Here is a 17608-nt window from a genome sequence, read left to right as displayed (position 1 = left end):
CATAATCTTCATTATTTAATATTAATATGCCAAAATGCTGGGCAGTTGTGTCTTCCAAAATCGGAATCACAGTCGCACTATTTCTTCGAATACTTTGCGATAACGTACTGAACATCTGCCAGATACTTCCCCGGGGTTCTGTTCTGATCACCCGTCCGTAAATTTCAACAACTATAGCAATTTCATATTCCTTCACTGCATCGCTCTACTATACAACATCAGCAAGCAACTAAAACAATAACAATCTGGCCACAAATATCCTGCGGTGTAGATCAGGGCTGTCAAACTCAAAATTACGTCGCGGGCCGGATTCAAACATTCGAAATGCTCGCGGGCCACCGGCTTTGCTTTTTACTTGAACATACTATTAACAAGCTAGCAAGAATAAGTATAGCAACACTTTGATCACGAACGATGGAATTGACGATGGTGATTGGTTGGTTGAATGCACTTATGATAGGCTTACCATACGTCCTCTTTTAAGAGGGTTCGTCCTCTTTTTTGACTTTTTTGAAAGTGTCCTCGGAGGACGCCCTTTTGTCCTCTTTTTTGAGATTTTGTCCTCTTTTTGGAAAGTTTAGGTAAGATTTAGAGCAAATTGCAAGTGATATGCTGCAAATTAGCACAGAAGTGACGCTCCGGCGGGTATTTCGGAGTGAAAAACGGTGATTTTAGCTCTGAGCGAAAAGATGACCTACGGTATTTTGAGTTATGAGCAGAAAAGATGACCTTATTTTTTTCAGTCAACCGATCACAAAGTGGGAAAAATTCACCGTTTTTTGAGAATTCTACTCCAGTTTTGCAAGTTTCAAATTTCTGAAAAAGTGTCCTCCTTTTAGATTTCCAAAATATGGTAAGCCTAACTTATGAACCGCTGCTAAAACAGTGGCGGTAACGACGATACAAGTTCACTTATTTCTATGCTCCATTTACTTGAGTCGTAATATGGCGTTAACCGTATGTATGCGTTGTGAGGATTGAGGAATTCAAGAGATTGAACTGTAAACGCGGGCTTTTGAATTTGTTGTATTTTATTTGTATTAATAAATCACGATTCACGTTTCTCTATATTCCGGGGACCTTTTGAGTCAGAAATGATACAGCACCGCGACCATGCACTGATATTTGAATTATAGTTTTGTGTAGGAGTCGTATGAATTGATTTTATCATTGGATTGAAGCTGAAATCGCAGCTTCAGTTGTTTTCGTACAAGACATACAATGTACACTTCACTGTAGCACCCCATTCACCCATGTATTGTTCGAAGCTGGTCCAGAAGATCATTATTCCACACAATAGTGGAACTAAAGTCCCAATTACACAGTGGATGCCGGGATCTGATCATCGTGTTTCGCGATGCGAGTGGAGCAGCGGGCGATCAGATCAGATTCTCTCTTTCGAATAAAGGAGATGCATCTGAAGTCACTGCCGATTTGTCCGAAGTTGGATCCCTGGACGTTCCAATAAATATTGATCCAGACCAGGATGAGAGATTCTCTCTTTCGAATAAAGGAGATATTCCTGTCCTTGTCAAATGAGCCCAGCGGCAAACACAGGCGACCCGCAATAAATGCAAGGGACATTAGTATTGGACGAACTCATGTATTAACTTTGAAACTCCAATTTAACAATACCGATCTTGATTCCGGATTTACAATTCCGAAAATACAATTTTAAAGCTAGCAGGTCAACGGAACCATCCATAAATATAGCCGTCCAAGTCTGAAATCTGAAAATCGGCATAGTTCCGAATGATCGCTCGATAAAATTCCCAATATCGTGGTCAATTATTCATTCGGACATGGTGTCTTGGGCGGGTTAGGCCTGTGTTGACACTCGGACATCGTGTCTGGAGCGTGTTCGGACATCATGTCCGGGGGTGTTCGGCCTGTGTTGCCAATCAGACATCGTGTCTGGGGCGTTTTTGGACATCATGTCTGGAGTGTGTTCGGCCTGTGCTGCCAATCGGACATCGTGTCTGGGGCATGTTCGGCCATTCAAACATGGTGTCTGGGTTGTTTTCGGATCTGAGTTGCCAATCAGACATCGTGTCTGGGGCGTCTTCGGTCTGTGTTGCCATTCAGACATGGTGTTTTGGGCGTGTTAGGCCTGTATTGACACTCGTAATCGTCTGGCGCGTGTTTGAACATCATGTCTGGGGTGTGTTCGGCCTGTGCTGCCAATCGGACATCGTGTCTGGGGCGTGTTCTGACATCATGTCTGGGGTGTGTTAGGACTGGGTTACCATTGGGAAGTCGTGCCTGGTACTGCAACTGACTTTATAGTGAATATAGCGACTATCCTCATTTCTGACATGACTATTCTCATTTCAAACATGAGACTAACCTCATTTCAAACATGACTATCCTTATATCAAACATGACTATCCTCATTTCTAACATGACTATCCTTATTTCAAACACGAGACTGACCTTATTTCAAACATGACCAACCTTATTAACATCGTGTCTTGGGGGGGGGGGACTGTGTTGCCAATCGCACATCGTGTCTGGGGCGTGTTCCGACATCATGTCCGGGTTGTGTTCGGCATGTGCTGCCATTCAGACATTATGTCTGGGGCGTGTCGGCCTGTGTTGACACTCGGACATCGTGTCAGGGGCGTGTTTGGACATCATGTCTGGGATGTGTTCGGCCTGTGCTGCCAATCGGACATCGTGTCTGGGGCGTGTTTGGACATCATGTCTGGGGTGTGTTCGGCCTGTGCTGCCAATCGGACATCGTGTCTGGGGCGTGTTCGGCCATTCAAACATGGTGTCTGGGTTGTGTTCGGACTGAGTTGACACTCGGATATCGTGTCTGGGGCGTGTTCGGTCTGTATTGTCATTAGGACATGGTGTCTTGGGCGTTGTAGCGGACCGCTGGTCCTTTTGATTCAATGTCCCTAGATAACGCCTGGTATCTGCTATGAAGGAAATATAGGCTACTGTGCTCTTATTAGGATTTCACTATATCAGCAACCATTAGAACGCTACTATCTCTTCTAGATTGCGCAAGCTCCGTAGGCATTGTTACGCCAAACAGTCCTAGTTATAGTGCTGCCTTTTTCCTGTGCTACAACTTTAATAGTCCGTTCTCATTAACTAAAGCCTTACAATCGCTTGCATTGTTACGAATTTTACGGGTATAAAAACCCACGTTTTCTCTCAAGTCTTCCCTTGAGACTTGAGATTCATCTACGCAACGTACGCTTCTCCGAAATACATCTGTAACGAGTGCATCTGCCCGGCTAAGAATACTCACAACGACAGGATAGGAAGTCGCCATCAGCTACGCATTAGCTTCAGGCACCACGAGCCTTCTGTTACAGCGTGTTCGGCCTGTGTTGATACCCGGACATCGTGTCTGGGGCGTGTTTGGACATCATGTCTGGGGTGTGTTCGGCCTGTGCTGCCAATCGGACATCTTGCCTGGGGCATGTTCGGCCATTCAAACATGGTGTCTTGGTTGTTTTCGGATCTGAGTTGACACTAAGACATCGTGTCTGGGGCGTGTTCGGTCTGTGTTGCCATTCAGACATGGTGTCTTGGGCGTGTTAGGCCTGTATTGACACTCGTACATCGTGTCTGGCGCGTGTTTGAACATCATGTCTGGGGTGTGTTCGGCCTGTGCTGCCAATCGGACATCGTGTCTGGGACGTGTTTGGACATCATGTCTGTGGTGTGTTCGGCCTGTGCTGCCAATCGGACATCGTGTCTGGGTCGTGTTCGGTCCGTGTTGCCATTCGGACATGGTGTCTTGGGCGTGTTTGGACATCATGTCTGGGGTGTGTTCGACCTGTGTTGCCATTCGGATATGGTGTCTTGGGCGTTTTCGGCCTGTGTTGATAACCGGACATCGTGTCTGGGGCGTGTTTGGACATCATGTCTGGGGTGTGTTCGGCCAGTGCTGCCAATCGGACATCTTGTCTGGGGCATGTTCGGCCATTCAAACATGGTGTCTGGGTTGTTTTCGGATCTGAGTTGACACTAGGACATCGTGTCTGGAGCGTGTTCGGTCTGTGTTGCGATTCAGACATGGTGTCTTGGGCGTGTTAGGCCTGTATTGAGACTCGTAGATCGTGTCTGGCGCGTGTTTGAACATCATCTGGGGTGTGTTCGGCCTGTGCTGCCATTCGGACATCGTGTCTGGGGCGTGTTCGGACATCATGTCTGGGATGTGTTCGGACTTTGTTACCACTGGGAAGTCGTGCCTGGTACTGCAACTGACTTTATAGTGAATATAGCGACTATCCTCATTTCAAACATGACTATCCTTATTTCTGACATGACTATCCTCATTTCAAACATGAGACTCTCCTCATTTCAAACAAATCTGTCCTTATTTCAAACCAATCGAACCAACCTTCCTCCGGAAAGTTGGCAAGTTTTTCAGTCAGTATTATCTTATTGAAAGGGATTCCACCGCTGCGATGGCTATATTATATAGCCTATATATTCTTGTGCAGTCGTGCTCAATTGATAACTGCAGTCAAGAGATTGGTACGTAGAAGAATTATATGTGATTTGGTGACTTTGCAGAATATAGAATTAGTCCTGTTTGCTATTACGGACGTATTCCATGAAGTAGACGATGTCAGCATTGGTTACTGTTACTAAGATGTTGTCTGGGATGGCTGATTCCAACGACGGCCAGTTAAAATTGAATTTAAAGAGAAATTCAGGTAAATTTCGGCCTCACAGGTCTAGTTGATTAATTACTTGGCATATTTGTGTTACAGATGCTTCAAAAGTGACAGATTTGCCTTGTATATGGTCTGTGTAATTCCAATTGATGTGTCAGCATTGTGAATCTATTAGTGACACTTAAGATTGGTAAGATACTCTGCCATCGGATATACTTGATGGTGTAGAATTCAGCACAATTTTATCGTGCAGGTGATATGTCAAAGTGCTGGAGATGTAGGCCTACCCTGTGGTCTGCAAAAGTCCGAACAACGCAACAATGTTCCATCAATCATGACTGATCTCGTAGCCTCTATACTGCGGAAGAAAATGAACAGATGTAGTCGAGTAAGTATTTTAAATTTTGTAAGATATGTGTTTGGTGAACGTTTAACAAGATTTCAGTACTGACTGCTTTCGAAATTGCAAGATGCCTATTCACGACCAATGGAAAATGACTGTGACTGTGATGGTTATTTCATGCTGTTTCACTCAGAAAGTGACACAAAGTTGTACCAACGCTACCTCAACTTATTTGAAAAATTATAAGTATTTCATTACTCACTACCCATCAGTGTGATTAGGTACTATTTCCCGAAGCACATTGTGACTTGTGACAACTATAACCTACATGCTCACACCGGGCTGAGCGCTGAGTGCCAAACTGATATTTGGCGCATTTACGTTGATTTTGATAACATAAAACATGCAAACTTCCATTCAGACATTATCCGCCCTCGTATCAAGAACACAGGCAAGTTCAGCTCGGGTGCAGAAAATGGCTGTTCTAGTGATCTATATATACTAGTGCAGTGGTTATCAGACATGGACAAGGATAGTCTGATGGTAAGGAAGGTTATGGCTATTGCTGAGAAAATTTCCAAATGTTGAATTAGAATTATATGCGGCAATAATTAATTATGAGTTGTGGGGCAAATCGCAAGGGGCGCAAAATAATTCCCGTCGATTGTGGCTTTGTGCTCCCTTCAGATGCTATGGCCATGTTTTACTCCAGTTCAGCTCTGTTACTTCCACAGCCCAACTCACTGTGTACCAATTTTAGTGCAATCAGGTTGATTATATACGTGAACTTTTTGTTCAGACTTTCTCCGCCAACGCATGCGAGAAAAGAGGCATGTTCAGCTCTAATTCGGAAATATCCAATTCTGAAATTAGTTACGGCTGATGAAGATAATTTTCTTCCGCCATATGTAAGTTTTGAGGCTTGCAGTTTGGAAATATCACACTCTGTCAAATTCGATACATTTTAGCACTCATGGATAACGAGGCTCAACGACAAAATATATAACGAGCATCGGAAAATGAAAGACACAGACGACCCGGTTCTCCTAGCAAACAGAAAAAAGTTCGGACGGACTGGCCCGCGGAGACGGCTTCTTGCTGAAGAATCGCCTACGGCAAGCCCACGATGCAAGAAACCCAGAAGTTCTGATGTTGCGGGCGAAGTATGAAACTGCTATTTCATGGGAACCTCAAGGTTGAGAACCACTGATTCATATCAATTAAAATTTTCACGGCACACCGGTTGAGAACCACTGCTGTAGTTCTATTGGCAGCCACCTGCAGCTCAATTATAGTTCCAACAAACTGGGACGGGGAAATTTGTTAGCTGATATAATTTGATCAACTATACTTTTCAATTCTCATATTCGGCACCTGTAACATAACGTTACGTTGCACTTTGCGCCTACATTTTAACGGCAGTACTGATACGCTACCTAACAATCGCAATGTGGATGGCTATGTTCGTCAAATTTTTGAACGGGACCGTCACTTCCAAGTGGGTTCATTTCTCGCTGGTAATTAGGAAGACGATGAGGATATGCCAAGTAAAGCGAATTCAAGCGGGGTATTGATTGCAGGCGGGCCCAATGTTCCCTCTAATTTTTACGAGTCAGCACACACTCACTGCGCGGTTACTTGGACAACAGTACGTAACCACGAAAAAAAAGGTTATCACTTCGAATTTTTTGTGCGCAGCTTGGAGGGAACATTGGGCATGACAGCAATTTTGATTTGTCAGATAGAGCCGATTTAGATTAATGATCATTTGCTGTATAAAGACTGGAAGTATTTCGCGCATAATTTCCTAATGTAGAAGAAATCTCTTGAAGCACCCTTGCGAGACATAAATTGCACACTAGTGTGTCGCGGCATAACGGTTGGGAACCAGTGTGTTAGTAAGTGCTGTACCCGTCATTGTTGGACCAATTACACCTGTTTGATAAAAAATTACTCTCGTAGTCGTACTACTCTCATTGCCTTTCAATATACAGATGTACCTTTCTTTTCAGGATGATTCGGAATCACCAAACCCAATCATACATTTGGACACTGGGAAAAAGATATGGACGGTACACTTTGATGGGATTAAGATTAATGTCCTTGTAGATTTTGCATATGCTTTGGCTATCATTCTATCCCTGCATTGGGTATTTAATATCCAATTCGAGCGCAGTGTGAATAACACATTGAATTTCTTATCCATCTGCATTGGTAAAATCAAGGGACTGCGTGTACCATCTGCAGTCACTTCAATCTGTGATAAAATGTGATATAGAAAGTGATTCGACTGATTTTACAACTAATGGACATTGATGTAAAGAATGATCGGTTATCAAGAAAATTTAGCTTTTTTGGAGTGCTAAATCACATTTTGAACTGCTCTGAACTTAATTTTTACTCTGCTACTTCTGTAAAGTACAAATAGAAGTGGAATAAGTTAGTATCTGGCCAAATTAACTGTTTCAGAGTACTTGAGTACTTTCCATTCATTTACTATACTACGAGAAGTATCAGCACGTGGCAATTGCTGCCCCTGAGCAATAAATTATGACATTAGGTTTTACCCAAGTTCCCATGCTGAATAATGTGATCTTGCCTTTACTTTGACCTCTTCAATCTTATTAACATAGGTCTCTGATGGCCAAGTCGTGACACTTTTGTTATTGTTCCATACTGTGCTGACCGCTGGTGTTACTACTGTTCCTGCTGCATGTGTTGCTTCTGCTTCATATTCATTTGCTGTATACAAAATGCCTGTTCTTTCTATTGATTTGTGAACAATTATGACCACCGTGCATCATGATAGTTGTACTGTCGAGTACTGCCAGTATCAGGTGCAAGATTATAGGTATGAGAAAAGAGAGAGAGCTACAAGCTCATGGTTGTAGTGAGCTTACAGGGTTATGGCTGTAGTGAGCTTACAGGGTTATGGCTGTAGTGAGCTTACAGGGTTGTGGCTGTATGGTGAGCTTACAGGCTTATGGCTGTAGTGAGCTTACAGGCTTATGGCTGTTAGCTTGTAATGAGTTCGCAAGCTTATGGTTGTAAGCCTGTATTGGAAATCACCAGGCTTTTTGTCGTAAATTTACAACAATAATTTTTACAGTGAGGAAACGCCAGTGATTTTTATGATTTTAAAATGGCTTTCAATTCTTTAGTAGAGCCATATGCGTTAACACAACAACATAGGCTTCAATATCTAATGAAGTATACAAAGGGTGTCCCGCATGTATTGATCAAAGGTTGTTTGCATGCTGATTCACACTCATGCTTTGATAAGGCATGGAAAATATTGAATGAAAATTATGGGCAAGAACATCAAATCAGTCGCTGTTGCCTGGAGTCCATACTTGGAGGTCCTCGTTTTTCTGAAAACGATAGGGATGGTTTGGCAATGTTTTGGGCGAAACTGGTTTCATGCAGAGAAACTTTAATGGGCACAAATAGTTTGCATGAAATTGACAACATTATGGTAATTGACAAAGTTGAGGATAGATTGCCGGAAGGATGGAGAAGTGGATGGAGATCCATTGTGGATAATATTGTGAATGTAAAAAGGGAAAAATTGACCATGCTTGACTTGTCAAATTACATTCGAAAGAAATCTCGAGAGTTGGAAACAAAGCCTAAAATAAATTGGTCCTTGAGTAACGAAAGGTTTGTTAATCCTAAAGGAAGCAAAACCAGTTTTGTTACACAGATGGAGAGTTCAACTGCATCATGTTGTCCGCAATGTAAGCAAACTCATTTTCTCAACCAATGCAATATCTTTCGAGCAATGAATTTTGAACAAAGGCATAATTTTGTTCAGCAAAACAAGCTGTGTTTTTCGTGTCTTCAAGCAGGGCATTTCAGTAAAGAATGTTACCGTAAAAAGCCGTGCTCTCAGGCAAAATGTTTCGGTAAGCACACTACATTACTTCATCCACCTGATAGCAATCCTTCCCAAAGTCATAAGCCAATTGAATTGATTAAATCGGAACAAAATTCGGAATCTGACAAAACGACGAGTAGTTTTGCTAGTAGTATTCAAAAGGAAGCAGGTGCATTATTGCCTGGGTTGCCGGTAAAAGTGCGTGTCGGCAATGGTGGAAACGTTTTTACCACCAAAGCGTTGCTTGATGGAGCAAGTAGAAATTCATTCATTACTCATTCATTGCTCAAAAGAATGGGTGTTAAAGGTAGGGATATCAGCGTGGCTGTAAAAACTCTCAATGGCGTTGGTTGCCACAAAACAGAAACTTTAATTGACAATGTATAAGTATCGGCATATAATGGTAATGATTGGGTGTCCCTTTCAACGCTGGTATCTACCGAAGAGATACCTTTGGGTAAATATGAAATGCCACTCCAGGAAGATATCCAAGATTTTCCTGAGTTCAATGGAATTGCAATTCCTGATGTGGACTGTGATGTTGAATTGTTAATCGGCTTTGATAATAGAAGTATTCATCGACCAAGAGAAGTGGTTGATGGGCTGGCCGATTTCTACGCCGTTCGCACATTGATTGGTTGGGCCGTGGCGTGTGAGAGAAGTGAAATAAAGGGCAATGGCAAATTGCCCGTCAGTTGCAACTTTACAAAGGTCAGCACAGACAGTGTCTGTGAAATGTGTTCGGACGTAATTGATTCAGTAAAAACTAAAAAAACATGTCTTGCAACTGTAGTGAGTGATGTTCCTACACCTGGTATTGAATTCATGGATGAGGCAATAAAAAAACATTGTAATTGGTTCAAACTCAAGAAGGTGATTGCTTGGGTGTTACGATACAAAGATAGGTTGCTCTCTAAGGTTAGAGGAACATCTGGCGGTAATGAATCGCTCCCTGCAGGGCTATTAACAACAGATGAACTGTTGCGTTCGGAAAGAGAAATTATCAAACATGAGCAAGCAAAATTTTATGCTACAGAAATGCATGCGATTGCAAGTGGTCAAAATCTTAGACCTGCAAGTACTTTGTGCAGGTTGAAGCCTTTTATAGAAAATGGGTTACTGCGGGTTGGTGGCAGAATAATGGAAGCCCCCATTGCTTATGAAAATCAACACCAAATTGTAGTGCCAAGAGATAGCATGATTGCTTCTGCCATTTTTGAATGGCATCACAAATTATCAGGGCATTCGGGTCGTGAGCATGTCCTGGGAATGGTCCGTAAAAAATATTGGATTGTGCGCCCTCAGCCCAAATTGAGAAAAATAATATATGATTGCGTGATATGTCGCAAACGGCAGCGACAGCCAGAGTCGCAGCAAATGTCAAATCTTCCAGCAAATCGGCTCATTCCGGATGAGCCACCCTTTTCATATGTGGCTTTGGATTGCTTTGGTCATTTTGACGTTAAAAGAGGGCGTAGCATTGAGAAACGTTATGGGGTGATATTCTGTTGCTTGAATACAAAGGCAATTCATATTGAATTGACCCACAGTTTGACAACCGATTCATTTATAATGGCGTTGGAAAGATTCACTAACCGTCGGGGTCAAGTTCTTGAAATTCGATCAGATAATGGCTCAAACATTGTTGGGGCGGAGCGAGAAATTAGACAATCTGTCAACAAATGGAATCAAGTGCAAATTAATGAATGCTTGCTTAAGAAAAATATCAAATGGATATTTCAAACTGCCAGGGCATCTCACCATGGTGGTATTTTTGAACGTCAAATTCGGACGGTGAGGCAAATCCTACGGGCAATTTGCAATGGTCAAGTGTTCTCAGATGAGTGCCTAGCAACCCTGATGAGTGAGTGTGAGTCAGTTGTGAACAATCGTCCAATCACAACGGTATCTGATGATCCTTGGGATCTTGAACCCTTAACTCCAAACTCTCTGCTTCTCTTGAAACAAGGTCCTGTCTTACCCCCAGGCATATTTAATGAAAAAGACAATTATTCCCGTAGACGCTGGAGACAGGCTCAGCATTTGGCTGACGTTTTCTGGAGGAGGTGGCGCCTAGAGTATTTGCCAAGGCTCCAAAAACGGCCCAAATGAATTAATGGTAAATGTAACCTAAAAATCGATGATATTGTCCTAATCATGGACGATAACCTGCCCCGAAATACATGGCTTCTGGGCCGTGTCACACAAGTATTTCCTGGCAAAGACGACCTGGTAAGGTCGGTTCGTATCAAAACAAAAAATTCTGAGCTTGAGAGGCCCATTACTAAGTTGGTGCTTATTCAGAGCTCGTCAACATGATCTCATTTCATTCACTAGAACATCGCTTGTTCAATACTCGGTGTTTTGTTATTCACTACTGTGGTACCCATTGTTTACTACGGCACTCGTTGTTTACTACAGTATGTGTTTTCGTTATTGATTGCGTCACAATGCCTAGAGTGACACTTTGGCTCAATACAATTTAATTGATTCGTTGCTTTGTTGCATTTGTTTTTTCGCATGGTTTTGGGAAGTTGCTGGTTCACCTGTGAAAAAATGTGTATAAATTTATCGTAATAAATTTCCCATTTTGGGGGGTAAGGGTGTTGTCGCAGAATACCACCTTCGCTATGGACCAATGATTCTTTATGACGCATGAATGATGGTATTGGCGCCATGGATCTATCACTTCACGTGGTGCACTGCGTGATATCGGTCGCATATTATGCTTTGGCTTGAATCGTTTAGTTTAGGGACGTATTATTGTAGTTAGGGCTCTATTTGGCTTTGATGTTATTTAATTCGTATTATTTGTTTGTATTAAGAATTTGGATTGTTATAAATTATTTGGTCAGTTGTATAATCGCTGGGAATTTGGATCATTAAAAACCGTACTTCACCCAAGAAGACGCGTGTTGAAGTTTCAACCAGAGCGAAGACAGCTGACAGTGCTACGTCGTGTACCCAGATTAGGCCTGAAATTTCTGCGGTTACAAGCGTTCCTGCTTGAAAAATCAGATAGTTGGTTAAGCGAGCCAGGTAAATGTTTCACGAAACATCGATACTGGCATGCTGTCGCTAGAAAAGAGTATACCCTGGCTGAAGTGGAGAACTCGCCGCGTCGTAGCTTCTCGACTGCTTGCACACATGGCTTGCTGTCAGTTAGGATACCTACTGCGTGTTTGGATTGTAGCACGTATGGCCCAAAGTGCTTCAGTGCCGCAGCTATCCCCAGCGCCTCGAGTTCGCAAGGTATCCACGAATGTTGATGACCTTTAAGCCTAGCGCTAAAGAAACCGGAAAAATACTTTTTCCCGTTTCTGACCGAATACAACGTCGCGCCTAAGCCCTTATCCTTTGGTGAAGCATCCGTAACTATCCATAGCTCATCATCGGGTGCCGGTAGCGGGATCGTTTCGTTTGTATTGAGGTGACGTTGAGCGGATTTGAATTGGCCCAGTAATGTCTCCGACCACTCCAGGGTGTTCGACGAGTCTCTGCCGGCAACGGCATGATCGAACGGTGCTAGGAAGGAAGAACACTGCGGTATTACCTTGGAAAGTACCTTATACGCGCCTATGAACGAGCGTAGTCCCTTCACAGTCTTCTGTGGTTCGCAACTGCTTAGCGAGGAAATTCGATGCGAGCTTGCTCGAAGGTTTCCATTTTGCCACACCCATCCCAAAATCACGGTTTTGTCGGGAGATAAATGCAAACCGGAAGGTGCCAAGGCTTTCAAGAAGGATACCCAATTATCCAATGCTTCAACTGGGTTGGTTCCGCCGCAGTACAAATCATCGGCGATTTTCACGATCTTTCCGTTCTGTAATAAATCTCCAACGATACGACTCATTAGTTCCTCTAAAGCCGTTTCGGACCCTGGCATGCCCATAGCGCAACGAGTGTATACGCGGGTTCCCTTGTATGGGGTAACGATGCCACAATATTTCATTGACGATTTTGACAATGGTATCTGGTAATACGCGCTAGTTAGGTCAGTCTTTATCAGATATTTCCAGCCAGCAATTTTTCGAATAGTCGATTCTACGTCGGGCATCAGCGAGGGCTGTGGGTTGCAATACTGTGCGACGTCGGAAAAGGCCGTAACTAGACGTGTACCCCCTCTGGGTTTATTAACGAGAAATGAAGGGTTTGGATACTCGACTGTTACACTCAACTCCTCCGGTTTACGAAGAACACCTTGGGACTCGAGCAGATAACATTTCTGCTGCAATTCCAAGAGGCGGTTTCTAGAATACTGAGGGACTCTCCCTTTACGCTGAGGTGGGGATGTAGGGCCCATATTCACGACTGCCTCAAAATTTCCGTGAGACCCATTGTAAAGACCAATCGATTTTTTAAAGACGCCAGCGTGTTGTTTTATCGATTCGGAGAACCGCTTGCGGATATCATCGTCTAAAATACCATCGGGGTCAATCGAGACGCAAGGTACAGTACCTCTTAGTTGGTAGTCGAGCGTGTTGGATAGAGTGTCCGGGAGAAAGGTTTCCGGGGCCTCGGGGGCGTCCCCCAAAGGTACTATTCTTGACACGTGACCATGTTTGGAGACATTAATGGGAAGGTCGGTGTCGTTTACAAGACATAGTTTACCATCCTTAATGTCCGCAACGTGGGTGCTCGGCCACCTGTATTCTTGTGAGGTGATCCTGTGCGACGAAACCGGCTCTACAATAAGCGACGAATTTGTATTTACCTGTAGTTCGAGGTTGTCGCCGGGCCATATAGTCTTAGTGCACTTCGTTCGCAGAACTTGTGTCTTACTGAATGTTCGTAGTAATTCGATATCCCGGCACTTCACCCTCTCGTCGCCCAAAGTAACCTCGTTTCGGCTTGGCCGTATGCCAACGTCATTTTGAACGAAAAATGGCATCCCAGCCAGGGCGCCAGAACCTAGTTTTCGCACAACCAGGGGGGGGAACGCAAGTTTATGTTTTCCTAACCTGAATGTCGTCGAGATCTCTCCAACAACTGGTAGACGAGTTTCTCCGTCTGCTTGCAAGGCCTGGTGAGATGTTTTGACAATCGGAATCTTCAAACGATTGGCTGTCGACTCTCGAATAAGATTTGCAGTAGCGCCGGAATCCAAAGTCAAGTTGATGCATAGCGAGTTGCGGTACACCTGTAGGAATGGAGAACATTTTATGGATACACGGCTGACAGGGTGAATACAGTCTACTGTGTCAATATGGTCGGTATTTTCGATCGGCTTTTCTCCGTCGTTAACAACGAGCGAGTGCGAGTTGATGAATCGCCTATCGTCGTTAGGCAAGAATGGGCACTGGCTGAGATAGTGTCCTGTAACCCGACGCTTTGCGGCTTTGCACAACGGGCACACCTTGTTGCGTTGTCGTCTGTCCTGACCCGCAGTTTTTGATGGAGCTTGGTAAGAACGCATAACGCGTGTTTCGTTTGCAGCATTCACTTCGTCCATCAAGGAACTTAGCGCCTGGGATATTTCCGGTTTAATTGAGGCAAGAGTGCGGCTACGTAGTTCTGTGCCGTAACGCTGCTTCACGTGTCTCGGTAAATCTCTATGTAGGGTCTGTAGCCACATAACGACGATAAGATTTTCGACGGTAGTAGTTATATAGATCTCTCGTGACGCGCCATTGTGGCTTATGGGATCTCTGGTGAGGTGCCGCGAAACTCGTGTTGGTGATGGCACCCTTTTGACCCCCCCTTCCGCTGGTGAGGTGCCATGTGTTCTTATGGGATCTCTGGTGATGGTACCCTTTCGGGTATAGGCTTCGTCGGTGATGTGCCGTGAAAACTCGTGTTGGTGATGGAACCCTTTCAGACCCCCTATCGCTCGTGATGTGACATTGTTTCTTACGGGATCTCTGGTGGTGTACCATTGGTTCTTATGGGATCTCTGGTGAGGTGTCATGTGTTCTTATGGGTGCGGTCGTGACTCGCCTTTTCCGATATAGGCCGCGGTCGTGATTCGCCGTGAAAACTCGGGGTCGTGACTCGCCTTTTTTGCTATAGGCGGCGGTGGCATGCTAACGTGAAAACCGGGGGTGGCATGCTAATGTTTTTAGGTATACGTGCGGCGACATGCCAACAACGATAATGTGTCTGTCATGTATTCTTACGGGATCTCTGGTGATGTGCCATTGTTTCTTATGGGTGCGTCGGCATATCGTACTTTCTGGTATAGGAATCTCTCACACGGTGTTGAATATGTATCAAGTAAATAGTCACGAGTATCGCTAAACAGGAAATTGACTAAACCACAGTGCATTGTGCGATTTTGAAAAACAGATGTTCGCGACCGCGTTTCGACATTTGTGACCCACTGGATACATCCGTTTTGGAAACGCGTCCTGATGTGAGGATTTCGAGCGCGCACTATCGAATCGATTATTACACTAATCCAGTCAGTACTATTACATACAGGAGTATTCAGTATTCAGCAACGACACGAAAAGCGACCAACAAATAACCGCACTCGTAAATTAACACCTCAAAAAGTGTAAAATAGATTGCAAATCCCGCGATCGCTAACAAGATAATGTCTCGGGTATAACCATTTTAGTGACTTGGTGTAAAAGACATACCGATCGCTCACAAGGTAATATTTCGGTAATTAGTTTGTCACAGAGCCGGCGCAGACGGTGATTCGTAAACCAACAATTTGACACTTTCTGGTGGTCGCTATATGTTTTGACACTTCGAACAGTGGCTGACTTTAGTTGCGCGATAAGAATTATGAGAATATTCAATCAATGTATCAATTTGCCAGCCCGAAATGAAACTTACTACACAGCTCAAGTTGATTCGTATCTGAATGTGTTAATTCGGTACAATTCTAATTATTTCGAGAAATCTTTTCGTGATCTTTTGACTCGACCGTAACCCGAATATTACTGACGCCGACTTTCAGCCACATTGAATTATTCGCACACCAGCGCCGCTGTTTTCACAACTATAACTCTACAAGAATCAAGAATCACAAGTATGTGCATTATACAGTTATTGTCTTTATCAACATGAAATCAAACTCTTAACAAAAACACACATCTTATCACTCGTCAACTCTATCATGAAAATCCTCGAGTCCTTATCATCAAAAATGTTATAGCGCGGCGTCGGAATCCATTCGTGGGATGTACTAAAGGTAAATCCAAATAATCCAGAATGAAATATTTAGACTTTGACATTGTGTGAATTGAAATAGATTGACAAACATGACTAACAACTTTCAACCCAGTCATATTTAGAGATTATACGCACATTGATTCGAAACAAGTAATGAAACATTACAACTCTATTCGCGACCTGTCTTTACGTTTGTCAAAGAGAGTTTCAGAAATATTATCACTATGACATCTCAACATTTTAACATCTTGCCATCAACAAAAGAGTAAAATCCAAAAACTTTGTCAAGTAAATCCGTTTGTAACTCACCGAACCAAAGCAAAAAGTGTCCATACGAAAAGTAGACAAGACTACGCAAGTAATCACTACAACCCACAATCATATCAAGTTCGGTTTTAGGCATATACCACCAACTCGTCTTTTTTGTTCAACTGTAAAAGTCGTTACTATGCCGCAAGATAAAGTAATTACTACTCGGTATATTTTATGAACCAAAGTAAATACTACTCGGTGCGAGGTTTGAGATTACCATATTACATTTTAGTATACGAGATTTGAACGAACGCACCAACGTAGTTGAGAATTCATTTCTTACAATCGAACGCAGGCGTTATATCAAAAATTATCATGATGTAAACATATGAATTGACACATTGATTCGACATATGTAATAGTTGATCATGACTTGATTATTAAATTATTTGCGTTAATTAGACCCCGCGTTGTGGTAAATGTTATGACAGCAACAAACTTTTCAGTACCAATGTTATTAACATATTAGGCTGTAAAACTATACTTGTCTGAAATGTTCTTGATAGGAAAATTACTCCACCTTGGTAAAAATCACTCTGCGTATCGCGGATATCAGAAAATATTTCCAGTAACCAAGACTAAAGATGAAACGACAATATCGGTATTATTACATTCAACAATCAGTACAATTATTAAAATCTATCGTTTGCGATAAACAGCACTAAAGATGTAATAATTCCAGTATTCATACATTGAACATCCGATACAAAATGCTTTATTATCCCGATTCCCAACGGGTAATTGAAACGACTAAGTGTAGAATCAGTATATTACAATATCGTTACTATTGAATCCAACGATTTATTGTCAGAATTTGTGACAGAGAATTGAAACATATGCACTTTACAGAGTGTGAAAATATCACTTTGAGTACCGAGTACCGTTCGAAGCTAGCGATCAATTCTTAATCATTTCAGTAACTCCCCATTGTGCGTGCTAAATGTAAAATATCGCGAGGTTATACACTCTAAGACTTTGATTATTGCAAAAGTAAATTGTGATATGTTTGTTAGATGCATCCAATTCAACTAGAAGTGTCCAGTGCCCAACACTCGTAATATCGAAAAAGTACTTGCTACACTGTTATTTGCTAAACGTGTTTTGCATTGTTGTTCATTTGTAGTATTGATTGAAATTGTTCTTGAACCCTCAAATAATAATTCCCGACATGAAACCAAGCCACTGAAAGTCGTTACCATCGCGAAGATACAATGTGTACGATGTTTGTCAATTGTGTCCTACCTGGCCAACAGAAAACAATTTTCACTAGCTTGGTAATGAAACCGAAGTCTCCATTCGATATTTTGTTTG

At 42.8% G+C, this 17608-nt stretch overlaps 1 protein-coding gene and 1 long non-coding RNA gene across 5 annotated transcripts in view; one reads left to right on the top strand and one right to left on the bottom strand.

Annotated features, from left to right (window-relative positions):
* LOC145435844 (uncharacterized) overlaps positions 1 to 17608 on the bottom strand; it is a 47812-nt gene that overhangs the window by 17543 nt on the left and 12661 nt on the right. The gene's annotated exons all lie outside the window — the stretch shown is intronic.
* Positions 4522 to 7789, top strand: LOC145435840 (uncharacterized). 4 transcript variants are annotated; one of them, XR_013914062.1, is made up of 6 exons: positions 4522 to 4682; positions 4897 to 5031; positions 5408 to 5529; positions 5786 to 5894; positions 5955 to 6181; positions 6999 to 7789. XR_013914062.1 is itself a non-coding variant. In XM_080313108.1 (6 exons), the coding sequence occupies exons 5-6, from the start codon at positions 6006 to 6008 to the stop codon at positions 7257 to 7259; spliced, it is 405 nt and encodes a 134-aa protein (XP_080169234.1). In that variant the 5' UTR covers positions 4526 to 4682; positions 4897 to 5031; positions 5408 to 5529; positions 5786 to 5894; positions 5955 to 6005; the 3' UTR covers positions 7260 to 7789. The 4 variants fall into 4 exon arrangements, 3 of the variants coding, with proteins under 3 accessions (XP_080169234.1, XP_080169235.1, XP_080169233.1); XM_080313108.1 differs by having other exon boundaries at positions 4526 to 4682; positions 5955 to 6149; XM_080313109.1 differs by lacking the exon at positions 5408 to 5529 and having other exon boundaries at positions 4526 to 4682; positions 5955 to 6149.

This window comes from Botryllus schlosseri, chromosome 3 (assembly GCF_051294905.1).
Source record: "Botryllus schlosseri isolate E-star chromosome 3, Bs_hap1, whole genome shotgun sequence".
Lineage (NCBI taxonomy): Eukaryota > Metazoa > Chordata > Ascidiacea > Stolidobranchia > Styelidae > Botryllus > Botryllus schlosseri.
Note: the sequence above shows the minus strand (reverse complement) of the source record. Positions and strands in the feature narration are given on the sequence as shown.